The sequence below is a fragment of the Carcharhinus amblyrhynchos genome, chromosome 2, assembly GCF_965287045.1.
Source record: "Carcharhinus amblyrhynchos chromosome 2, sCarAmb.v2.hapA, whole genome shotgun sequence".
NCBI classification, from domain to species: domain Eukaryota; kingdom Metazoa; phylum Chordata; class Chondrichthyes; order Carcharhiniformes; family Carcharhinidae; genus Carcharhinus; species Carcharhinus amblyrhynchos.
The window spans coordinates 83,868,761-83,895,093 of NC_137325.1; the positions used below are offsets into that span (position 1 = coordinate 83,868,761).

The following is a 26,333-nucleotide window of genomic DNA, read 5'->3' on the forward strand; positions in this document are numbered from 1 at the left end:
CGATCTTGGCGCTAACAGGTCAGCGCATGAGCAGTGGCCACCCAGGACTATGCTAATGGCCTCTCTAGCAGGAACAGTCCCTACCCCCAGCTTTTTGGAGTGATTTATACTGAGGCACTCTGTGATGCACAGAATGTGGGAGATTCATTTTGAAAATCCAGCTGAAAACAGCGGGATTTACTCCAGGTTTTTTGCAAATTCGACACTTCAAATTTTTTTGGGAGAATCACCCCCAATATATAATAAAAGGTATAATTCTGAAGCTTGTGTAAAAAAACTGAATCAGCTCCAACTGGAGTGCTGCATCCAGTTCTAGACATCGCACTTTAGGAAACATGTGAAGGCTTTGGAGAGAGAGTTATTCCAGGGCGAGGAACTTCAGTTCAGAAGACAGATTAGAGAGGTTGGGATTGTTTTCCTTGGAGGAGGAGGCTGAGAAGAGATTTGATAGAGATATTCAAAATCATCTGATCTAGACAGGGAGAAACTGTTCCCACTTATGGAAGGATCAAGAACCAGAGGGCAGAGATTTAAGATAATTGACAAAAAGAAGCAATAATGACGTGAGGAAAAACTTTTTCACACAGCAAGTGGTTAAGATCCAGAAAGCACTGCCAGAGGTAGGATCAATCAAGGCATTCAAATGGGAATTAGACTTTTATCTGAGAAGGAAGATTTTGCAGGGATGTGGGGAGAAGGCAGGAAATGGCTTTGGTGAATTTCTCAATCAGACAGCCAGTAGACACAATGGGCCAAATGGCCTCCGTCTGCACTGTAACAATTAAGTGATTCTGTGATACAATAATTAACATCTAGATCAGAATTTTACCAGCCCACCTGCCACAGGAATTGGAGCAGGTGAGGGGCAGAACATGGGGAGGTCCATTGACCTCAGGTGGGATTTTAAGGTTTTGGGACGAGTGAGGCTATAAAATCCACCTTAGTCTCAAATATGTTTTGTTCTCATGGTTAACAGAATCACTTCCTTCAACAACATGCTTCAAAAACAGTGCTGACTCTTGTCCAAATGGGTAGATTCATGTTGCAACGACACAATTATGCTGCCCAGTGTTTTTAAAAATACAATGAATTAGGAAGGCTAAATCCAGTTCCTCATGGGTGTAACCCCAAAACAAAAATCTGCTTCTAATTTGCCACTAATTGCCAATCTCCTTCAGAGAGGCAGCAAGCAACTGATGTGGGCAATGGAAAAAGTTGCATGAGTGGAGTATTTTTCTGAGGTTGGAGCTAAAACATATTGTTGGCGCTATGTTAAGAGAGCTGTGCCCTATGATCTAAATGACCTGAAAAATTTTCATGTTGACAGTTAAGCTTGATACTCCTGATGATTGCCCGGCAATCTACTGAATGTGATCTGACTGTCTGGTCAGAGGCACAGAGGAAGACTAAGGAATGAACTAAGGCAGGTGAAAGGGAGAGACACTGTAAAAATGGTGGACATGGCGCTTTGTATCTCCTGCAGAGATGGATGCAACAGCAACATGGTAAGTGGGAGTGATACCAAGGGAGGAACAATCAGTGCGAGGATGAAGAATAACTTGATATTTCTCCATGAGTAAACAGTGAAAGATCATTTCCACTGGCGATTGAATGTGGAACAAGAGGTTTCTCAATGGAAATGCCAAAAGGAAAGGAAAAAGGAAGGACTTTGAATAGAGACCTATTCAGCTATGGGGTGCTTCCCTCAAAGTGCCTATCAAACCAATCTGGAACATTATTTAGCTATCAATACAATTTCAGTGAGTTATTGTTCTTAATGGAACCAGCGTTCCTCTTGGGAGGAAGTTTTTCTGAGACCACAAGAGTGGTAAACGTAATGTATGGAGTGACTTAATTAAGTGGGATGCAAAATGTTGATTTCCTGACTGTTATTGAGATGCAGAGATAAAACCAGTGTTGCATCAGGCCTCGCAGTGCGTTAGACATCACAGTGAGGCAGGCCTCGTGGTACATCAGGCCTCGTGGTATGGAAGGCCCCGCAGAGCATCGGGTCTTGCGGGAACAATCAAGGTAAGAAAATGAAAGCCTAATGGGCAGTGTCTGCACTGTTAAAACATGGGTCGATCTCAGGATGTTGCCTGGCAGAGTCCTAATAGTGCTTTGAGTTCACCTACAACTTTTCAATTATCCCCACTGAGAGTGATCTTGAACAATATCTCCGCAGTAAACGATAGGTCCCATGTAACTATGTGTGCCAATCATGAGGCGGCCAATATATTTAAATCTCTAAGTTAGTCTCAGCAATTATCCACAATGCAAACATGACTGAAGCAGAACAAATGTAATGTGAAATCTTTACAAGTGAAATCTAAATATGAAAAATACTCCTGTGCCTCCTTTGTGCTCTCAAGTTTACACTGATAGCATTGAAAAGTTAGAATAAAAAAGTTGCGAACATGATGCAGATCCTCCCTCCAGCAGACATTTTTCTAGCTGGCCGCAGCTGCAGCATTGTCAACTGACAATGGGTTTCACCACTGAAAATCTTCCCCCACCATGGAATCACAGCGCTGACACTTTAAATATCAACTGTAATCGCACAGTGAAGAGGAGAAAGTAAGAGAACAATTCTACCATTGGGAATGCCTCTTCCCTGGCAGAATTCCACACCTCATGCCTAGTTTTCCACTACAAGTCTCTTCTTCAGCTTCAGTTTCTCTCTCAGTTCATAATCATGCTGACACCAGGTAACAATCTTGGGAACTTGCACTCCATCACCCCACCCCCACCCCACCCAGCACAGACATTTGGTCAGTGCAAAACTTACTCAATTCCTTATTTTAAAAATGTGCATCACTCTGTTGCTTCTTTATTCATTCTATTTGCGCATGCTGTACAAGACAGACCAACGGAACATCTTTCAAAAGGAGTAAACACAAAATCGCACAGTAATTATGTTTGGAAACTTAGCTCATCTGCTTTTTATCTTAGTGTACTCATTTCCTTTCTAGTCCTATTGCATTCATTCGCATTTTGCTCAATTTAGAAGGGATGGTAAGAGGACATAGGCAGTGTTGTGAACATCTCTATAATTTTAGACTTCCAGAATGCCACACATTGGGTGGTTGAGTAAAACAGAGGTATTACATTTTTCATACGGTACCAGAGGACAGAGAACTCAAGAGGGAGTAATTTTTGCTCAATATTTTCTAATAGAGATAACTTTGATAGTTCTTTGAAACATCATTTTCCTGCCTGTGTGAAGGCTCAAATCAGGATCTCCTTTCCTAAGCACCACATTCCTTCCCAGGCAAGGATGCAGACATGGAGTAGATAGTGGAAGGTGGAAATATACAGACAACCCGTGTGCTATTCCGGAAATCCAGGGCTCCAAGAAACCACACTACCATTTGGGAAATCATTTCCAGAAACAAAGTAATTGCAATCCCAAAGTGCCCAATCCTCATGCTCAGGATTATCTCCTAAGTAATTTTATCAGTTAAACAATTTTTTTAAAACACTTTGAAAGAATGGAAGCCTACCGCTGGCTGGAACTGATCAGTACCACAGAATGATAAAAAGAAACCCAATTCCAGTGCACTGGTCTTCAAACATCGCCCTGTACCTTCCTCTTCTTCAAATGTCTGCCAGTCAAACATGGGACTAGTAATCCATGGCCCAGGTTAATACTTTGAAGGCACGGGTTCAAACCCCATCATGGAGCTGCAGGAGTTTAAATTCAATTAATAAAATCTGAAATTGAAAGCTAGTTGCAATAATGGCAACCATGAAACTATCACAGATTTTTGTCAGAACCCATCTGGATCAGTTAATGTCCTTTAGGGAAGGAAATCTGTCCTTACTGATCTGGCCTACATGTGACACCAGATCCAGAGCAATGTGGGGGACTTGTAACTTCCCTGTCAAATGGTCCAGCAAGCCACCTAGTTCAAGGGCAGTTAGGGATGGGCAACAAATTCTGCTTTTGTTTTCCTAGGTGGGATAAATCAGGATCATGGTGGGTTCACCACAGTGCACAAATCTCACACTCTATCCTTCCACCAAGGAGAACCCAACCATGAAGGGAAAAAAAAAATCAGCTGCAAAGTGTACAAGTGGGGATCTTGGCTGAGGATATACTTGGCTGTGAAGTTCTCTGTAGTTAAAGAGTTACAGTTACATTCTGTCTTTGCTCACAAATATAGGATGGACACTTTGGTAAAGCTACATGATGAACTCTGTTCCCCTTAAATCATTACAGTCAGAAGAGATGGAGTAAGAAGAAAAAAAATTCAGATGAGCAGTTCCAGCACATTATATTAATCACATTAGCCACTGGTATAAATCTTTGATGAAGAACTAAAGAACAGTTGAGAATATGAACATTAGCAATTTTTTGTAACAACTAATTCAACTACTTATTTTACAGGTTTGAAAGGATAAGGGAATTTTATGAATTGAATATACTTACTGGGCACAGACTGATCTCTTGCTCCCATTGGGTCATACTCATGCTCTCTTCTAATGTTGTACATTTCTTTAAAACCAAGTCCCAACCACAATAAGGGTCTCGAGCTCCCACACATGAACTACGAACACAAGATAAAAAGGTTGACCTTTAACTCTCAGCTTTAACTTGCTCACATATCTGCAAAATACACCGCAGTACAGGATATATGTGCTACTTTAATTATCCATGTGTGCAGTTGGATCAACTAGAAATGAATTGTGTCTTCTGTTTTTTTCAGAAGTCATGAGGTCAGTGATTAGAGACAAAAGCAGCCCATGAGAATCTATATCTGAACTAAATTGATTTTCAAAGACCAGGATTTTCTGATCTCTTGTGGTTATCATCAGGGGCAGGATGGGAAAATATGGAGAGAAAAGCGGGCGAGCGGCATGCCAGTTTTCTTGCTTAGTTCAACACTCTCAGAACAAAATGGAAAATTTTACCCAATATATTTGATCAATGCCATTTCTTCATTCCCCATGATAATTTCTCCTGTCTCTGCTTTTAATGGACCAATATAAACTTTAGCTACTCTCTTCCTATTTATATATGTATAACTACTTTTACAATCTTTTTTATTACCTGCTGTATTACTTGCAAATTCTGTTTACCTTTTCCTTGTTCCCAGATACTCCATACATTCAGATGAAGAAATTTATTTTTATCTTTAATTCTACTCCCTGCAATTACCTTATTCACTGATGTATAATTTTTGTTAAACTCTCTCTCCCTTCCCATCCCATTCTGCTTTATCTTTATCCTCATGCTATACTCCTCCTTTCTCTCTGAATTTCCCAATCTTCCTTCACCCAAACTTACCCCCCAACCTAAAGAAAGCCCTGTTCACACCCTACTTGTACAACTGACCAGAACAGTGGTCCCAGCCTGATTCAAATGGAGCCTACCTCAATGGAGCTCATTCTTGCCTGAGTACAGATGCCAGTGCCACATGAATCAGAAACCCTTCTTCCCATACCATTCTTAAAGCAAGTGTTTATTTCTCTAACCTGCATCACCCTAAGCTAATTAGTGTGTGGCTTAGGTAACAGTCCAGAGATTATTACCTTTGATGTTCTGCATTTTAATCTGGACCCTAACTCTTCAAATTCTCATTGCAGATCATTAATCATTCTACCCATGTTGTCAGTTCCCATGAGGACCAAAATAATTGGATCCTCCCCCTCCTGCTCCAAGTTTCTTTCCAGCCACAAGGAGATGTCCTTAAGGATTACCCCAGGTGGGCAACATAACCTTTGGCTGCAGAGAACAGTATTTATCCCCTGACTTTATTGTCTCCTATCACTACCACATTCCTCTTCACTGCCCCCATCTGAATGGCATCCTTCAGCATGATGGAATGGCCAGTCTGCTCATCCATCTTGCACTCCTCTTTCAAGTCCACACAGTTAGCACACACCTGATATCTGTTGGACAATGTCAGGTGCTGAGGCTCTTCCCTCACTGTGTGCTGGATCCCCTTCCCTGCCTGACTTACCAACACACCCTCCTGTCCCAGACTAGTGACCTACATCTGCCTAGCCTAAGTGGTGTGACCATCTCCTGGTACAAAGTGTCCAGGTACCTTTGCCCAAGCTTGATGCAACACAATGTTTGCAGCTCAGCCTCCATCACAATGACTTTGAACCAAAGCCATTGACACTTACTGCAGATGTGTTTGCCCTCGATCAGGCTCCATCAGTTTGACCTAACCATGACCCTTTTCTAAAGCTCAGAGTCCACATCCTTTAAATAAGAGTGGACACCAAACCTGCCAGGGCACATGAGGAAAGTCACCAATCACTTCAGCAACCAGAGTACAGGAGCAGCACCCTGCCATGCGGATGAACATGAGCCTGTCAAACCAAACATCCTGAAGTGGTAACATTGCTTATTCTGGCTCCCAGAATGCTGATTAACAGATCTGATCCAATCATGCCAGACATTTAACTTCCATCTCATCTGAGTAGAGAAAAGTCCTGGCCTGTATTATGAAACCCATTTTGCAGAATTCCCAACCCAGTATGAGAATATTACCACTCACCAACTCTCCCCCCCACTTCTCAGGGGCAATGAGGAATGGACAGTAAATACCGGCCAAGCCAGCAATGTCCATGCCCATGTTGAAACGTAAGACAATAACTGCAACCGTGTCCCTCCTGTATTCCCCTTCCTCAGATTGGGGTTTGCAGTTGTGTGTGAAAATAGGATAGAAACCTAGCAAATCTGGATCCCCCTATTGCCAGAGTTAGACCAGCACTGGGCTAAGCATCAATTGTGCAACTTCTGGCCTTTTGATACTGTGGACATTAATATTAATATTAACATGACAGAATGAATTAATGATCAGCAGAGCATAATCACAGCAACATCCACTTGGCACACAAAACCAGCTAGCAGTCATTGTCAGCTCAGCAACCACTGTAGGTTCAATTCTCACTGCTAAAAAACAGCTTGTTTTCTTATTGATTTAATAAAAGCCTGCACCAATACAAAGCCAGAATGTGTACTATAATAAAAGAGATAAAGGCACAATGCAATAATACCTAGGAAACTCTAAGGCTCACCTATCAAAGATTATACATCCAGATGCAACAACACACAATTATCCCTATTTCACTAAAACTTTTATTCAAAATTCACCAAATAATTCAGAGGTCAGATAATTCTATGGACTACTGTGGCTGCTTATGTCAACTTGTGAAACATTGCCATTTGAATTCTAATCTCTGTAAAGTTTATTTTTCATAATTCTTTCCGTTAATCTATAGCCTAGCATTTCTGCTGATGAACTATGTCAGAGCAGCCCAGACGCAGCCTTTGTGATCTCTGCTTTGAAAACTCTAATCCAAATGAGGTTTAACTGCCACAGACTGTCTGAGATAGAAAAGACAAAATGTGAACTGCAATAAAAGCCTGCAAAGCTGATTTGATGAGAAGCTGGCCTGATGGATGATATGAGATGATAAGCCTATGACTTGTCAATAGATCATTAAGCACCTCTGTGTGCTGGCTCAGCTAGAATGTGCTGTTGAGTGGTTCCTGCCTTCGGCTTCCAAACAGCTGAGAAAATTGAAAAGAGAGAAATTGGAATCATCAACCCATGGTTTTAGTGCTCACCACTCAATACCCACAATCCCCTGAGCAAACTAAAGTGAACAGTGGCAGTCAGCATTGATCCATTCCAGACAACAAAAATAAGATAAACTCACCTATTACTTGAACTCTAGTTCCTTCAATATACCACTGTGTAACAACTGCAACTGCACTACTTAACACTACACAAATTGCAAACTGCCAGCACCTCTGACCATGATTAATGGAACGCATACAAAGACCTTCCTTTCCCCTGATGTTGTTGCAATAGAGTGGTATAGGTTTTCTGCGAGTGATTTATTCTTCCATCACCGGAATACACAATTTACTGCACTTTCTTTTTTTGAGCGATCAAGATAAACATCAGCAACTGAGGAGAACTTTAACATTGTAAACCTAGGGCTGCTTATGGCCCAAGGTCAGATTAATCCCGCCTTTGCTTAGGGCTACACCTTGGGCACTATCTTACTGATGCATCACGTCCATCGATTGGCATGATGAGCTGGGAAGATAGCATGAAGGGCCAAAAATCCGATTTGTGCCATTTTCCTAGCCCCTTTTTACTGGCAAGAATGGCTTTGCATCCAGAAAGGAGACACAGTCTATTAGCAGAGGATTGGCTATATTAACATGTACTCACCGAGTTTGGCACTGCTGATTCTGCTCTCCAGGATGCTTCCCCACTCGCTGAAAAGACTTCAAACCGGTGAGAATCATTACTGCTCTATTGTAGCAGGGACCAGGTACCAGGGCCATGCTATGGGGATCGGAGAATATTGAAGGTCCCTGGTGGTCGGGGGCATGGCTGGGCAGTGCCCTTTGGGCAGTAGCACCCTAGCATTGCCCACCTGACATCCTGGCAGTGCCTGATTTATCGCTTAAATGTGCCAGAGGCAATTCCAAGGCAGATGGGGCCTGCGTGGGAGTGGGGCTACAACAGGACGGCTATGTACAATGACGGGCAGGGCAGGGAGGAGCACTCCCAGTTCATTAGGAGATTGGTGCACCCATGCGCTCTGTAGCCAGCTTCACCAGCGTACTTAGGCTTCCCTCCCCCCCATGCCCCTTGCTGGCACAGAGCTTTCAGCTGTCAAAGAAAGTGACAGAGTGCTGGAAGAACTGCAGTGCCAAGCTTGGCCAAAAGACCAGAGCAAAGGACTCCTATTTTCACGCTGTTATGACACTTAGAAATGTTTTGGGAAAATGTCCCTTAGGCGTCTTGCCACCTGGGAGATTTGCACTGTTAAATCTTTGCAGTGGCATTCTTCCCCCACTCCATGATATCAGCACCTCTCTCACTGGTACATGAGTCCAACTTTTCCACTCAGGAATGATCAGTAATGACAGTGCATTTGCGGAGAGATACAGAGCGGGATTATATGAGCAGGGACTAAGGAACAGGAGACTTAGGGCTGAATTTTCGGGTCCCACCCGCCATAGGAATCACAGCGGGCAGGACTCAGACCATGAAAAGGTCTGTTAATCTCAGATGAGATTTTCCGACCTTGGGGTGAGCGTGGCCAGAGTATCTCACCCTTAGAGTCTGAAGATTGTGCAGAGTGGATGTGGTTGGTGAGATTGCAAGGTGATGTTGAAATCAAAGCTTTAATGGCCTATTTCCTTCTCCAACTCAGTCTTTTCCGTATCTTTCAGAAGACCTTACCTCCCTCTTTCTGTCCTCCCATAATCTTTGGACTTTAAATCTCAAAATCAGCATCTCTTTCTGATTGATTACATCTTTTAAAATTTTTCAACCCTCTTGGTTTTCACACAATAGATGTTGGCTCTTTAACCTGACGTCTCAATTTAAAAACATGGAATGTACCTGGAAGTTCCTCCCCATTCAAAGCTGACTGGGAAAATGTCAATTTGGTACTGTTCATTCAAAAACACAGTTAGACCCTTTGTATCTGAGCTGTTGTTGTTTCAGTGATAGAGACTACCTGAAAGAATTAACCAAACATGGTTCTTCCATTCTCCTACGTGTAATTTGAGGCTGTTCAGATAAGAAAGAAGAACACAATCTTCTGACAATGTAGCTTAAAAACTTCTTCATGCATTCCAATCTTCAAAAACTTACCCCCGACTTCTGTAAAAGGTGCAACGTTTCAGGGGGAGTCTTATCACATGTTCCCTGAGGCCAACAAACAGAACACTGCAACTGTGTAGGATCTGAAGGCTCCTTATAGGCTCTCGCTGACCAAATGGAAAAAGTTCTATTTCCTCCAACAAACAGCCATTCCCACTTTGATTCACAGGAGCAAGAACTTTCTTAATAGTTCCATAGTCTGGAGAGGAGAAATAAAATAGAAGAAGCTGAGTGGTAGGTACAGTGAAAATAATAGCTGGTCAGAACAAATTAATTTTTTATTGCGTAAACCCAATGGCCTCAGAAGTATTGCAGTGTTTTTACAAGCCAAATTCAACATTCTACCATCAACTAACAGGGACTGGCACATTCATCAGACAAAGCTTTTAAAATGCGACTGAATAAACCCGACATAAACATAAACAGATGAGGTGGTGCATTAAAGCTCTATCATTGCTATTCCTCAGACAAAGTGAATTATTAAAGTGGAAGGTCAAGATAAAAAAAACAACCGTCCTTTTGTCGCATAGCTCAACAAATTGCACACTGTGCCCCTGAACATCACATGAGTCATGAACATAAGTATTGAACATTTCAAGTTGCAGCCTACTCTTGTAAAGATTAGTATGTCCATATTGTGTGGTATGTACAGTCAATACTGAACTCTCCCACTCTTTTATGTTCTTGAAGTTGCATTGCTCCATAATGATATTCATTAAAATCAATACAGCTCAGAAGAGTAAGCTCCAGCAAAAAGCAAATCCATTTACCTTCCAAGATATTAAAATAAAAAAGTTTACGAGACTGAATTTAAATCAATTTTTCTACTTTGAAGGCTGTAATTACACTGTGGTCTGGCTTTGATTTGGTACTATGTGAAAGCCATTAATGTGGTTACAGTTGAAATTCAATCAGATACTCTCTGGTATGAGGAAATACAAATGTGAGGAATGATCTGAAAAATTGAGGCTTTGTTCAGTAGAACAATTCAGATTAGAGGGCAATATAATAGAGTGTTTAAAATTATTAAAGGGTGTGACGAGACAGATAAAAGCAGATTGTTTCCAGTCGCTGAGAGATCGCTGAGGGGGCAATAAATATCAGATCAACCTTAAGAGATTTAGAACAGGAGAGAAGGAATTTCTTAACAGAGGGTTGTGAGGTTACAGTGGTTGCTGATTGAAACAGGAAGATGTCAGTGTTCAAAATTAGATTAAAAAGATAAGGGAAAGGCAGATAATGAGATATAAAATTGGTAAAGGTTATTGGAACCATTTGCTCATGCGGAGGATAAGCAACAACATGGATTGGCTGATTCAAATGGGTTGTTTTCTCATGGTATTTTCTATTATTTTCCCCTGGCTGGCATAATAACAGGGAAGCATGATATCTGCCCATTTCTTTGACCCTGCCATAATTGTGGTCCATTTTGTTGGTTCAGGGCTGACCAGCCATGCAGCGTAAGCGTCCAGGAGGATAGCCATCAACAAAGGGGAGCTCCCTGCATTAGTCCTAAGAATTCTAGTGGCAGCATCTGAACTTACTGTGGGTGGAAAGGCCCTGAGGATGAAGACTAAAAATCTATTAGACTACAGGAGAGTGAAAGGCTACAGGAGAGTTAAGGGACGTGGAAGGGCATGGGAAGGGTATGTAAGAGCACTGAATATTGGAGGGAAGGAGCACTATTCCAGAGGCTGTTCCTTCATTTTCCTGACTGTTCCTCATACAACCCTACAGTGCAGAAAGAGGCCCTTCGGCCCATCGAGTCTGCACCAAACACAATCCCACCCAGGCTCTACCCCAATATCCCTACATATTATACCCACTAATCCCTCTAACCTACGCATCCCTGGACACTAAGGGGCAATTTCTTAGCATGACCAATCAACCTAACCCACACATCTTTGGACTGTGGGAGGAAACTGGAGTACCCAGAGGAAACCCACGCAGACACGAGGAGAATGTGCAAACTCACACAGTTCTTGGGAGGGTGGGGCGATGGATGGACGGAATGAGGAAAGAGAGAGAAAAAAAAAGTAGGTGGGGTTGGGTGAGAGGGTACAGAGCGAGGAGGGGGGGAGAGAGAGAGAGAAGTTAGTGATAACCATGAAATTCCAGAGGCCTGCCCTGCTCTTGCAGTCCCTAACCAGCAAATCTTTAAAGTTTATTTATTAGTCACAAGTAGATTTACATTAACTTTGCAATGAAGTTACTGTGAAAATCCCTGAGTCATCACATTCTGGCGCCTGTTCAGATACACTGAGGGGAAATTTATGATGGCCAATGCACCTAATCTGCACATCTTTTGGACTGTGGGAGGAAACTGGAGCACCTGAAGGAAACCCATGCAGGCAAGGGGAGAACGTGCAGACTCCGCACAGACAGTGACCCAAGCTGAGACTCCTGGTGAGATCAGGAAGTGGGAAATAGAGGTCTGACCAGCAGCCTGCATTACCTATTTCCTTGAATGTTCCATTGCTTTTGGGCAGGATAGTGGAGAAAAATCTATCGTCAGAGCTCAGTGGTACAAGAATTAGCATTTTCACCACTTCAAGTACTATATTAATGCAGAATATCTATTTCTCCAATATGGCTTGATGCTGCTATCTTGGAATTGATTTTCATGTCTCTGAAAAAAGTATTTAACATTTTCTAACTTGATTAATGTGGTGTAATTAGATCAATGGCCGAGAGAAGCTGAAAATATTTCACACATGATTTTGTTAGATTTGGCATCAACCTCACTTTTGAAGACAACGTACAGATGGGACACTATAAAAGAACTGTCATGTCATTACTTGTTGGCCGTAAACACCCACATGTCTGATTTATCTATCAGAGCACAGATGAGTAAAGCTGCCCCACAATCCATATTCAGAACACGGCAAGAGATGTCATGAGATTTGCAACACTCGGGTTATTTTAATTTAAATGGCTGGAAGTAAGGATTTGACCTCTGTCTCTATAGGTTTAAGTCCTGTGTTTAGTGAAACTCCTCAAAGTGGTTCTCCTAATATTATGAAGCCGGCAGCACAGAAATATGTTGGGTGACATCCTGACAATGGAGATAGATTGAGTTTTCCCAAAACATTGCATCTGATGGCTGATTTGTTTAATCTGTTGCAACCTTTTATGAACTGTAATTTTCTTTTCATATGCATACAAATCCATGGGATGTTACAATCTTCAAATTAACTCACTGGAGTGGTAACCGTTCCACTGCATCCAGTGCCATGTTTTACCCAATGAGTACAGGCGCGGAAGGAACAAATGGATAATATATAGGTCATGGATTGCAAAATGACATGATAAAATATTTACGGCGACAACTCAAACTGATCAGATAATTCACAGGTGACATAATCCATAAGTAGATTATGGCCAGTGTCACGAATAGAAATATCTGTCACATTGTGTTGCTGGTTGTGACATTTTATTTATTATTGATCTCCCGTACCATTGCACAGAGACAGTTAAGATTAAGTGAATTCTGCAGGTCAAGCAGCGTTAGAAGACAAGGGAAGAGGGAAATAGAGCACTGGAAAAGGATACAGAAGAGTTAGATACGAAGGAAAAAGAATGTGAAAAGAGAATGTATGAGTGCTGGATCATGTTGGAGAGGAGCTGGGGCCAAACAGACATGGTTGCACTAGTACAGCCAGTGAGATTAGTAAAGTGCAGGCAGAGAGAATGTTGAGGGATGGCAGAGGAGGAGGAGATGGAAGGGTTAGGGAGCTGTGTAACATAGGAAAGGTTAGTGAGGTGGAAAGAAGATGGCTGAGGGAGGGAGACCCAAGAAAGGAACCAGAGGGGGTGAGGACGATAAAGGGAAAGCAGAGGAAGGCACAGAGGTCTAGGAGGAAAAATGATGAGAGAGGGTTCAGAGGCCATCATTAAAACCTCAGGAAACAGAGAGAGGCACCCAGGTTCTCTGATTATGGCACTGGCAGTCACAGAATCCCTACAGTGCAGAAGGAGGCCATTTGGTTCATCAAGCATGCACAAACAACATTCCCATCCAGGCCCTATCCCCATAACCCCACATATCTACCCTGTTAATCTCCCTGACACCGAGGGGCAATTTTGCCATGACCAATAAACCTAACTCACACATCTTTGGAATGTGGGAGGAAACCGGAGCACCTGAAGGAAACCCACGTAAACACGGGGAGAACGCGCAAACTCTGCACAGACAGAGACCCAAGGCTGGAATCGAACTAGGGTCTCTGGTGCTGTGAGGCAGCAGTGCTAACCACTGTGCCACCGTGACACCCGTGTCATGGTGCAGCAACTAATGTGGAACATGTAGGAGGAGATTGACCTAGAATGGCCCCTGCACCACAAGGAATTTAATGACTTGACACAAGTAGCTAAGGTGAGGTCTCCTCTAACATACACCACCACCACAACATTTTCACACTTCACCCATCACCTAGCAATGAAATGGCATTCGCACAGCCCAACCTCTTCCTTCACAAGCACTAATCATTTCTCAGACATTTTACGGCTCTTGTGAAAGATCACACAAACAGAAATATACCTGTCAATATGCTCATTCATTTTCTCTTCCAGAAACAAATAACAGATAACAGCTAGCAACAAGATCCGACCTTCAAAACACCATTCCCCTTGCGCAAACAGTGCTGACTGTCAGTGAGATGAGTGTGACAGTGACCAGAGCTACAAGGGACATATCAACTGGGGGGGCATGTGAGTATTCCAGCTTCCTTATAAATCCACAACACATCCTCACTCCCTATCTCCATATGGTCACATTCACCATTCTCCTGTAGTGACTTCACACAAAATACACACTAACCCTTCCAGCATTATCACTGCAGGCTGTCAGGAGCAAGATCCACTTCAACCCCTGTTACAAGTTCATGCAAAAAACAGCCAGTTCATTCCCCAGAGGTTAAGCACACAGAGGAGAGTATGGAAGACTGCACTAATCCATGACTGTCACTGTTGTAAACAACAACTCAGAATCTGGAACTGGCATAACTTTAAAGCAAGGGTAGAAGAAGGTTTTGCATTGGGCATCAGTGAGTAGCAAGCAGACTGGGTGGAAGGGTCACAAAGGTGCCATCTTACTGGGAGCAAGGTCCGACACTTCTGCTGCTGTGAACCAGTCAGATCAAAGGTTTTGTGTAATGGACAGAGCCTGAAACCACCTCCTCTTCAACATGAAGCGATTGGTCAATTCCATCCAGTGGCCTGAGGAGCCCAGCATCATGCAGCATCTAATGACAGAGGTCACAAATCCCACTACAGTCATTGCAGCTGCCATAAAAAGTGCTGCAGGGGAAGCTCAGGTAGCTGTCATTATTGGCTCTGAGCTCCGCAGTTGAAAGTGACTTGTCCATTGTCATCAATGATCAGAGCTTTGTCCCAGTAGACCACTGGGTAGGCTTCACAGATGTACTGAGGCAGTGGCACAGAAATCATGGATAAAGACACTATTAGCCTTTCTCCCTGCTCCCTTCACCATCACTCAACCATTGCTATTGCAGTTGTCTGACAGTCAGGTGGTCCAAAATATTCAAGCCTATGCTTCAAGATGCCAATGGTCCACTCAACAATATTCCTGGTTGTGGGTGGATTTCAAAGTATGAGTGCTAGGTTGCACTCTGGGGGATTCTCAGCAGAATATAAAAATAGCAGCAGTGGGCATTCCAGGTCACCAAGAACCTGCCATGCACATTGTGCTGGAGTTCAAAGATCTGTCAGATAGATGATTGCATTATTTTAAATTAATTATGCCAGCTCCCTGGATAGCAGGCATTTGACTGAATGATGCAATGTCAGCGGTCACAGGCATACTGCATATTAGGCAAATAGAACAACTCCTGTTCCTGAGCACCACCAAATTTAAATGAAGGGTTCACTCGCCCACACTTATGCCCTCAGTGGCTCCCTGGACCATGAGGAAACTTGAAATCCTGTCAAATCCTAAAGCATTTTCCCTGGAAATAGGGAATGATGTATAGTCATTGCTCAAAATGTACAGAGCTGCAGGGCACTCCCTAATGCATATATTCACTGGACAATGTGATAATTTTTTAATTAATTCATGAAATGTATTGTCGCAGGCCAGCATTACTACCCATTTCTAAAAGTCCTAGAGAGGAGATGATAAGCTGCCTCTTTGAACTGCTACAGTCCACCTGGTAAATAAAGGTACTCATACACTTCTGGTACTTAGGGAATTCCAGATTTTTGACCCAGTGATGATGAAGAACGGAGATATATTTCCAAGTCGGAATGATACACGACTAGGAGGTTTTCCCAAGTGCCTGCTCCTCTTACTTTTCTGAGCAGAAGTTTCAGGTTTGGGAAGAGTGCCAGGGAGCATTGCTAGGGCACTGCCTGGCCATTTCCCTCTCCCCCAAGGGCTAAAATTACCTTTGCGCTCCAGAGGGATCCCCTGGATGTTTTAAAAACCTGCTGCGAACCTCGGCGACATGACTGAATATTCAGCGTTGGGGGATACTTTGGAAAGGGGATGAGTTAATTACATTCAGGTATATTAAAATGAATTAAAATCAGGTTCATGGTTATGGGCATGAAACTGATTACATCATCGGTGATGCTCAATGAAACTTGGAAAGTGTGGTCATGCTGGAGTGAACTGCGCTTCTTGGATCTCATGGAATTCTGACCCCACTCCACCAATCCCACGTGCAGACAGTCCAGGGTCAAAATCCCCCTGATAGCTCTAGTTTTACACTATTGGCTAAAGTCAAAATTACTCCACTCTGTGTGAGGTTAAGTTCTCCCTAGCTCCCTGTATCTTTTTTTCAAATTTGCCAATAGACCAGTTCCTTCTTTCAAGATAGTCTATACAACAGAACTTATCAATCAACAATTAATTAATGGAAGTTTTAAATGCAACACGACTAGTTATAAATTCACATCAGTAAACAGCTGGGCAAGAGGCATACACTGCCTCTGTTTCTGTAGTGTCCAACTTAGAGGAAACAGCAAGGCCTGGACTCGGTGACTACCTGTATTGAAGGGTCACCTGTCCAACTGGACAGGAAACATCTAAAACACCAACATCCTCGGACAACAGTGATGGTTAGTTTTGAGTGACAGATTAGAACAGTGTTTACAATTTGGTAACTTAGCAAACTGAAATTACAATTACAAATGGTACTGATTTTAAGTAAAGGATATCTAAATGAAACAGAGCATACTTATTTGTCAATCAGAACCATTACATAAAATCTCACAATTGTGATGTAAGCAAATGGATTATTGTTAAAGTGACATGTGATTACATAAATTACCAATCATACATACAGCAACTTGTATTTATTAAATCATAAGACATCCCAGGATGCTGCAAAGGAGGGTTATATAACAAACTTCAACAGTGAGATAGATCAGCTATTAGGACATATAGTAAAAGCTTACTTTTTTTAAGTATTTAAGAAAGGAAAGAGAGCATGAGAGGGGGAGAGATTTAGGTGGATGTTCTAGAGCTTAGGGCCCATTTGGTTAAGGTATGGCTGTCATTGATGGAGTGATTCCAATCAGGAATATTGAGCAGGTCAAGACTTGAAGAGTCTCTTGGATTGTGGGCTAGAAGAGATTACAGTAAAAGGTAGGGGCAAGACCATGGAGTGATTTGAAAATGAGAATGATAAAATTAAAATCAAGTTTCTCTTCACCAGGAGTCGATGTAGATGAGCAAGCACGGAGATAACGGGATTTGGTGCAAGTTAGGACATGAGGAGCTGAGTTTTAGATGACGTCAACCGTGCAGAGGGTAGAATGAGGGAAACTGGCCAGGAGTGTGATGCAATAGTCAATCTAGAAGTAAAAGCAAAATATTGCGGATGCTGGAATCTGAAACAAAAACAGAAAATGTTGGAAAATCTCAGCAGGTCTGACAGCCTCCATGTATAGAGCCAATGTTTCGAGTCTGGATGACCCTTTGTCACAGCTAAGGACAAAGAAAATTAGAAGAGTATAAATCTCTGATGAAGAGTCATCCTGACTCAGAACGTTGGCTCTATTCTCTCTCCAGTGATGCTGTCAGACCAAGTCTACATGTAATATTGACACGGATTAGGTTTTCAGCAGCAGATGAGCTGAGACAGGGGTCGGGTTGGGCAAGGTTACAGAGGCAGTCTTCGTGAAGGCATAGGTAAGTGGTTGGAAACACATCTTAGGGTCAAATATGACGAGGTTGCAAACAATCTTGTTCAGCCTCTAATTTAGAGACAGGGATGGAATCAGTAACCACAGTGTGGAGTTTATAGTAGGGACTGAAGATAGTGGCTCCAGTTTTCCAGATGTTTAATAGAAGTTTCTGCTCATTCAGTATTGAATATTCAGTAATTTAGTTAATTTAGTTTGATAATTTAGCAACACTGAAGGAGTTCAGAGTTGAGGAGGATCTTCAGAGTTGAGGAGGAACTTCTTCACTCAAAGGGTGGTGAATCTCTGGAATTCTCTGCCCGTTGAAGTGGTGGAGGCTACCTCGCTAAATATATTTAAGTCATGGGTAGATAGGTTTCTGATAGACAAGGGAATTAAGGGTTATGGGGAGAAAGCGGGCAAGTGGAACTGATCCACTTCAGATCAACCATGATCTTATTGAATGGCGGGGCAGGCTCGAAGGGCTAGATGGCCTACTCCTGCTCCTATTTCTTATGTTCTTATGTTAAGAGTGGTGATGGTGAAGTAGGGTTGGGTGTCAATACCAGATGTGAAATCTATTGTTGGGATGAGCTAAATGTTTTATAAATGTTTTTTGAATAATATTAATGCTGATCATTGACACAGGACTGAGCACGCAGGTCATGCATTTCATTCGTGGACTATGAATTAGTTTAAGGTACCTGTGGCCAAATACATAACATGGAAGAGCATGTCCTTTCCTTGCACAACATCCACCACAATATGAGAAAACCGGCTGTTGTCTTCCATGAAGAAAGGGACTGGAAAGATGGGCTGCACCACTTCATGCATGAGAAGAAACTTCTGAGCATCCTGGAGATTCCTCTCTGTGAGATTCATGTAAGGGCCATAATCGATAGTACCACACTAATGAAGTATAAATTCAAAAAGTAAGTTTCTGATGGAAATTACAAAGAAACACAAATAAAAGAATATTGAACAATCATTGAAATACATCAAAATCAAAGGCAATTATCATTGAAGCTTGCGACAAAATCCTACAATTAAGAAACTACTTCAATAAAACCACAAATGGTTTGTTAAATCATAAATACCTGAAAATTAGGACTAGGATTGGGAAAAGGCAGCCATGCTGACCGGGAATTTTCCTGGAATTTGAATGGTCCAGCAAAAGCTTGTGTAATGGCGCTCAGATTAAACATGCAGACAGCCGAAGCCGCAATACTATTCCTGTAGGAAACACACCCATGTATAATAAAATAATCTTGATAATTATGGTTTCATTTCAGTCTGCACTAACAAATAAAGGTACAACATCTGAAATCATAGAATCCTAAAGTGCAGAAGGAAGCTATTTGGTCCAAAAAGCACTGTGAGGGAACACAACAATGAGTACCTGCAGTTGTCACAAGAATGTAAATAGAAGCAGCAGTCTGCCATTCAGCCCCTCATGCCTGTCACCATTCAGCAAGATCCTGGCTGATCCAAATGTGGCCTTATTTCCACTTTCCTGCCTGTCCCCAGGAAATCAAAATTCTGTCCAACAATTCTGAATATATTGATGCAGCCTCCACTGCTCACTGGGGAAGAGAATTCCAAGGACAAACAGCCCTCTAAGAGAAGAAATGTGTCCTCATCGCCATCATAAATGGGACACCCTTTTTATGCCTCCTAGTTTAAAAATTTCCTGAGAAGAGGAAGCATCCTCTCAGCATCTACCCAGGCAAGCCCCTTCAGAATTTTATATGTTTCAATAATGATTATCTCTCATTCTTCTAATTACTAATGAATATAGGCCTAAGTGCATTCCTTGGATGATAAATCCCTCATCTCAGGAATCAGCATGAGAACCTTCTATGAACTGCTCCCAATGCAAATATGTCCCTCTTTAAGCAAGGTGACCAAAACTGTACTCAATACTCTGGCTGTAGTCTCACCAGTGCCCTATACAGTTTAGCAAGACTTCATTACTTTTATACCCAATTCCACTTGGAATAAAGGGCAACATTCTGTTTGCCTTCTTGTCCTGAATGCTGACATTTTAGGATTCATGTACAAAGATACCCTTGTTCCCCTGCACTGCACCATCCTGTAGTCACTTGTCACTTAAATAATTTTCTGATTTTCAATTCTTTCTGCCAAAGTGGACAACCTCACATTTTCCTACATTATATGCCATTGGCCAACTTTTTGCCCATTCATTTAACTTATCTATATCCCCTTGCAGATTCATTGGGGGCAATCTTCTGAAAAAAATCAAAGTCCAGAATGAGCATAAAAATGGGAAAGTTTCCGATCCATTTTTTGGGCAAGTCCAAATCAGCGATCTTACGCACTTCGAGCAGGAAGAAAAACCTCAAAAAACTGTTTCTCGCTTTGGGGAAGGGGTGGGGCTTATATTGCCAGAAAACTGGCTGAGAACAGCAGAGGGTGCCATTGCGCATGTGCAGATCTCTGCTCCAAGACCTGATACACAGCTTCTACTGCTCTCACCAGGCATCCATCGCGTAAACATGGCCCCCCTGGGCCCAGCTACCATGGAGCCTATGGCCTGTTAAGAGCCTCCCATCCAGATCAACCACCGTGACCACTTCCCTGGACAGATCAGTCCCCACAGCCCTACGCCCCTCAGATAGATCAACTCCTAGGCCCCCTACCCACATCAATCTCTCCTTCCTCCCCCCCACCTATTGCAATGCAGAGTGGCAGCAGGCCCACCCCACCATCCCTCCTACGATTGCAATGCATAGTGATAGCAGGCCCTCCTCCCTCCTCCCACTGATCACAATGCAGAGTGCCCAGCAGGGTTTCTCCTCCCCACCAACAATCGTCCCACCCCAGTCTGATCCTGCTCCCCCTAGTAGACTCTGCCCCTTCAGGCCCTGCCCTCTTGTTACTGCCAAATACCAAGCAGCATGGTAGCACAGCGGTTAGTACTGCTACTTCACAGCTCCAGCGACCTGGGTTTGATTCCTGGCTTGGGTCACTGTCTGTATGGAGTTTGCACATTCTCCCAGTGTCTGCATGGGTTTCCTCTGGGTTCTCTGGTTTCCTCCCACAGTTCAAAGATGTGCGGGTTAGGTTGATTGGCCAAGCTAAAAATTGCCCCTTAGTGTCCTGAAATGTGTAGGTTAGAGGGATTAGTGGGTAAATATGTAGGGATGTGGGGGTAGGGCCTGGGTGGGATTGTGGTTGGTGCAGACTCAATGGGCCGAATGGCCTCTTTCTGCAGTGTAGGGTTTCTATGATTCTATGATGCCCAGTGTCCAGTGACCACTGTTAGGGTGCCAGGTTGGTATTGCCCAAGGGGTACCATCCCTTGCCCCCACTGGGGGGGGGTGGGGGGGGTGCGGTGTGTGCATGGGGGAGGCTTCGATAGCCTTCAGGTCTACCGGCGAGGCTATAACATCTGTTCCCAGTTGCTCGGGACTTGCTGTGATTCTCGACGGAGAGCACCTCTCGTGGTGAGGCCACAGAGGCACAGACGATTGAGTCCTGGGTGTGCTAATTGCATGAAAATTTTAGTTTTAAATATATTTAAATAATTTATGCAGTCTCACAGCGGAAAGGGGACAAGGCTGATTGTGCTGGATATCTGGTGCCAGTAACACTGTCAGAGGCAAGAAATCAGGCGCAAGCCTGAATTCTCAACTCTTTTATGATCTTACCAGCTCGCCTCGCCCATTGGCCAGGGGATAGAGTGTGATGGTAAGATTGCCCCCTTTGTATCCTCCTCACAATTTGCTTTCCTACCTATCTTTGTATCATTAGCAAATCTGACTGCAATACAGTCACCAAAGTCATCAATATAGGTGGTAAATATTTGAGGTCCTAGCATTGATCCCTAAGGGACCCCATCAGTTACAGTTTGCCGATTTAAGAATAACTATTTATCCAAACTCTCTCTTTCTGTTAGCCAGTTCTATACGCATGCTAAAACATCATCTCCAACACCATAAGCTTTTATCTTGTGCAATAACCTTTGATGTGGCACCTTATTCAATACCTTTTGGAATGCACAACATCTACTGGTTCCCCTTTATCCACCTTGCTTGCTACATCCTTAACGATCACTAATGATTTTGTCAAACATGATTTTCATTTCACAAAACCATGTTGATTCTGCCTGATAATGTTATGATTTTCTAAATGCCTTTTTAATAATTGATCCTAGCATTTTCCTGGTGACAGATGTTAGGCTAAGTGTTCTCTTTCTCACTCAAAAATTGGCAAGATTCAGTGGGTACGTACACGTTTGTGGTGAAGATTCCATACAGCATGTCTTGTTCAGGTAAGAAGAATGTGCTTAGCAGCTCATTGTAATAAAAAGGAATTTCACCAGGGCGAGAACAGTTTAATCGGGCTTTCATGAAGGTTGTCCATGTATCTTCCAGGAGAAATCTCCCTCCAATGTCATTTTTGCACACTCTGGCCACTCTGGAGAAAATAGTTTTTCCACAGTCATGTTCCACTGCATTCTCCCGAAAGAAGAAATAGGTGAAATTTCCAATGTCATAGGATGACACAAAATTTGGCTCTAAAAACAAAATTGTAAAAATGTAACCAAAAATCACAGTTTTGATGCTTTTTGGATATTGTACTTTTACTGTGGCTCTTGGAACTGAATTGATTTCTCTCCCAAGTAACAATTCCAGTACCTACATTTGACAGAACCACAAAATTCACTTATGAAATTCCCAAAATTACAGTCGTTATGCCACTAGTGTCCTCCAGTGTTGGTCCATTTAAGTTTTGCAGTGTTGCTAAGAGTTCACCAAACTACTACAGGACAGGAGGAGTCCATTTATTGCCCTGGGTACACTTTCAGTTCCTACCTGTGCCATCCAAAGGCTGGGAGTTGTCTAGGCCACATTAACCCTGGGCAAGTGGGGCCAACAGGAAAAACGTCAGTTAAAAGAAATGCTCCTCTTTTCACAGATTCAGGCCACATGATTGGTCCCTGCATGTAATCTAAGATTCTGCCCCTTTATGAGACAGCAGAAACTCACAGAAATTTTAGAGACCGGCACAATGTGTTGTGAAATTTATGATTTAAAATAATGTTTCCAGGGTTTCAGTGGCTATTATGCTAAAATTATGGTCAACATGTGGGAGAATCCCCATAGAGACATTAACCCCAATATTTATTTTAAATATTAAATTTGGTGTGGCACTGCACTTCTGTTAATCTGCCATGGCAGCATGTTAAAACTAGGAAAGGTGAGCTGACTGTGATTGGCCATTGTTACTCACATGCCATCTGATCCTGACAACATGTGGTGCAATGGGTCCAGAACAACAGTTCCAGGTGCTTCAGAAACCTGCTACAATAACTGGGGGATAAAAAACACATGAAATAATTAACAAATGATTGAAACAAATAGGCCTCAAAAGCTCAACAAACAGAAGTGGAACAAGACTTCCTCTGCGCCCTAAACCCATATGAACCATATAGGGCTGCCTAAATAGCAAGCAGATAAGTCGAAATCTGGTACAGGATATAAAACTTGGGCACTATTGTAAGAATCTTTTGGATAAAAACTGAATGAACCTGCATATCTTCTTTAAATTGGGAAATGCATATAATCAAGGTAAAAGAATAGTTCGCTGTCAGCAATAATGCACTGGGCACAAGATTATTAGCAAAACTGGAGTCAATGGAAATCAGGGGAAACCTCTCCGCTGGTTGGACTCATATCTAACACAGAGAAAAATGGTTATGGGTTGTTCGAGGTCAATCATCTCAGTCCCAGGACATCAAAGCAGACTTTCCTCAGGCTGGTGTCCTAGGTCCAACCATCTTCAGCTGCTTCACCAACAACTCCCCTTCCATCATAAGTTCCGAAGTGAGGATGTTTGCTGATGATTGCACAATGTTCAGCATTATTCATTACTCCTTGCATACAGTCTAGATCCTAGAGGAAGTTCACTAGATTGAATCCAGGAATGAAGGGTTTGTCGTATAAAGAGAGATTGAACTCTCTGAAATTTAGAAGAATGAGGGGAGATCAGATTGAGATATTCAAGGTGGTAAAAGATATGGATAAAGTAGACATGGAGCGGATGCTTCTGCTAGGTAGGGCATTCTATGACGAAAGGTCATAGTCTTAGGATAAGGGGAAGCAAATCTAAAACAAAGTTGAGGAGAAACTACTTCTCTCAAAAGGTTGTGAATCAGTGGAATTTGCTACCCCAAAGTGCGGTGGATGCTGGGACAGTGAGTAAATTTAAGGAGGAGTTAGACTGATTTTTAATTGGTAATGGATTGCAAGGTTATGGGGAGAAGGCAAGAAAATGGGGATGAGGAGCATATCAGCCATCATCGAATGGTGGAGTGGACTCAATGGGCCGAATGGTCTAATTCTGCTCCTATATTTTATGAACTTATGAATTTGAGATTCAATGGCATTAATCATCGCTAAATCCACCAATATCAATATCCTGAGGTTACCGTTGACAGAGACTAAACTGAACCAATCCAAAGATAGGTGGACTGGCCATGCTAAATTGCCTCTTAGTGTTCAAAGATGTGTAGGGGAGGCGATGGCTAATGGTATGATCACTAGACTATTAATCGAGAAACTCAGCTAATGTTCTGGGGACCCAAGTTCGAATTTTGCTATGGCAGATGTTAGAATTTGAATTCATTAAAAAGAATCTGGAATTAAATATCTACTGATGATCATTGCTGATTGTTGGAAAATCCCGTCTGGTTCACTAATGTCCTTTAGGGAAAGAAATCTGCTGTCCTTGCCTGGTCTGTCCTATATGTGACCCCAGAGCCATAACAATGAGGTTGACTCTCAACTGCCCTCGGGCACCTTGAGACGGAGAATAAATGCTGGCCAGCCAATGACGCTCATGTCCCACAAATGCTTGAAAATAAAGGTTACATGGGTTGCCCATGGCAAATGTACAGGGTTATGGGGATAGGGCAGGGGGATGGAGCTGGGCCTGGGTAAGATGCTGTTTCAGAGAATCAGTGCAGACTCAATGGACCAAATGGCCTCCACTACACTGTAGGAATTCTATGGATATAAATAATGCGGCCACATGAGCAGGGCAAAGAACAGAAAATTACAGCACAAGAACAGGCCCTTTGGCTCTCCAAGCCTGCACCAACCATGCTGTTTGACTGAACTAAAGTCCACGACCCTTCCTCTATTCCCATTCTATTCATGTATTTGTCAAGACTCCCCTTAAAAATCACCATCATATCTGCTTCCACTACCTCCCTTGGCAGCGAGTTCCAGGCACCCATCACCCTCTATGTAAAAAACTTGCCTCGTACATCTCTTTTCAACCTTGCCCATCGCACCTTAAACCTATGTCTCCTAGTAATTGACTCTTCTACCCTGGGAAAAAGCTTCTGACTATCCACTCTGTCCAAGGCCCTCATAATCTTATAGACTTCTATGGGGTCGCCCCTCAACCTCCATCGTTCCAGTGAGAACAAACCAAGTTTCTCCAACCTCTCCTCATAGCTAATACCCTCCATACCAGGCAACATCTTGGTAAATCTTTTCAGTAACCTCTCCAAAGCCTCCACATCCTTCTGGTAGTGTGGTGACCAGAACTGAACACTATATGCCAAGTGCAGCCCAAATAAGGTTCTATAAATTTTTTGCCAATTTTTAAACTCAATGCCACAGTGATGGAGGCAAGCATGCCGTATGCCTTCTTGACTACCTCCTCCACCTGTATTGCCACTTTCAGTGACTTGTGTACCAGGTACACCCAGATTTCTCTGCCAATCAATACTCTAAAGAGTTCTGCCATTTACTGTATATTTCTTATCTGTATTAGATGTTCCAAAATGCATTACATCACATTTGTCCAGATTAAACTCCACCTGCCATCTCTCCCCGCAAGTCTTCAACCAATCTATATCCTGCTGTATCCTCTGATGGTCCTCAATACTATCCTCAAATCCACCAATCTTTGTGTCATCCGCAAACTTACTAATCAAACCAGATACATTTTCCTCCAAGTCATTTATATATATTACAAACAGCAAAGGTCCCAGCACTGATCCTGAGGAATGTCACTTGTCACACGTCTCCATTCAGAAATGCACCCTCCACTGCTACTTCTGTCTTCTGCCTACCAGTTCTGTATCCACCTTGCCTGCTCACCTCTAATCCCATGCGACTTCACCAGTCTGCCATGACGGATCTTGTCAAAGGCCTTACAAAAGTCCAAGTAGACAACATCCACTGCTCTACTCTCATCAATCAATTTCGTCACTTTCTCGAAAAACTCAATCAAGTTAGCGAGTTACGACTTCCCCTTCACAAAACCATGTTGCCTCTCACTAATATGTCCATTTATTTCCAAGTGGGAGTAAATCCTGTTTCAAAGGATCCTCTCCAATAACTTCCCTATCACTGACGTAAGGCTCACCTGGATTATTCTTGCTACCCTTCTTAAACAAAGGAACAACATTGGCTATTCTCCAATCCTCTGGGACTCCTCTGTAGCCAGTGAGGATACAAAGATTTCCCTCAAGGCCCCAGCAATTTCCTCCCT

At 42.7% G+C, this 26,333-nt stretch overlaps 1 protein-coding gene across 1 annotated transcript in view; it reads right to left on the reverse strand.

Annotated features, from left to right (window-relative positions):
• sema5a (sema domain, seven thrombospondin repeats (type 1 and type 1-like), transmembrane domain (TM) and short cytoplasmic domain, (semaphorin) 5A) overlaps window positions 1–26,333 on the reverse strand; it is a 179,986-nt gene that overhangs the window by 51,784 nt on the left and 101,869 nt on the right. The window contains exons 8-12 of the mRNA XM_080208270.1: window positions 22,056–22,341; window positions 18,899–19,034; window positions 18,506–18,710; window positions 9,645–9,852; window positions 4,433–4,550 (exon numbers count right to left, since the gene is read on the reverse strand). Of these exons, the coding sequence (XP_080064396.1) occupies window positions 4,433–4,550; window positions 9,645–9,852; window positions 18,506–18,710; window positions 18,899–19,034; window positions 22,056–22,341 (953 nt within the window). The remainder of the gene's footprint in view (window positions 1–4,432; window positions 4,551–9,644; window positions 9,853–18,505; window positions 18,711–18,898; window positions 19,035–22,055; window positions 22,342–26,333) is intronic.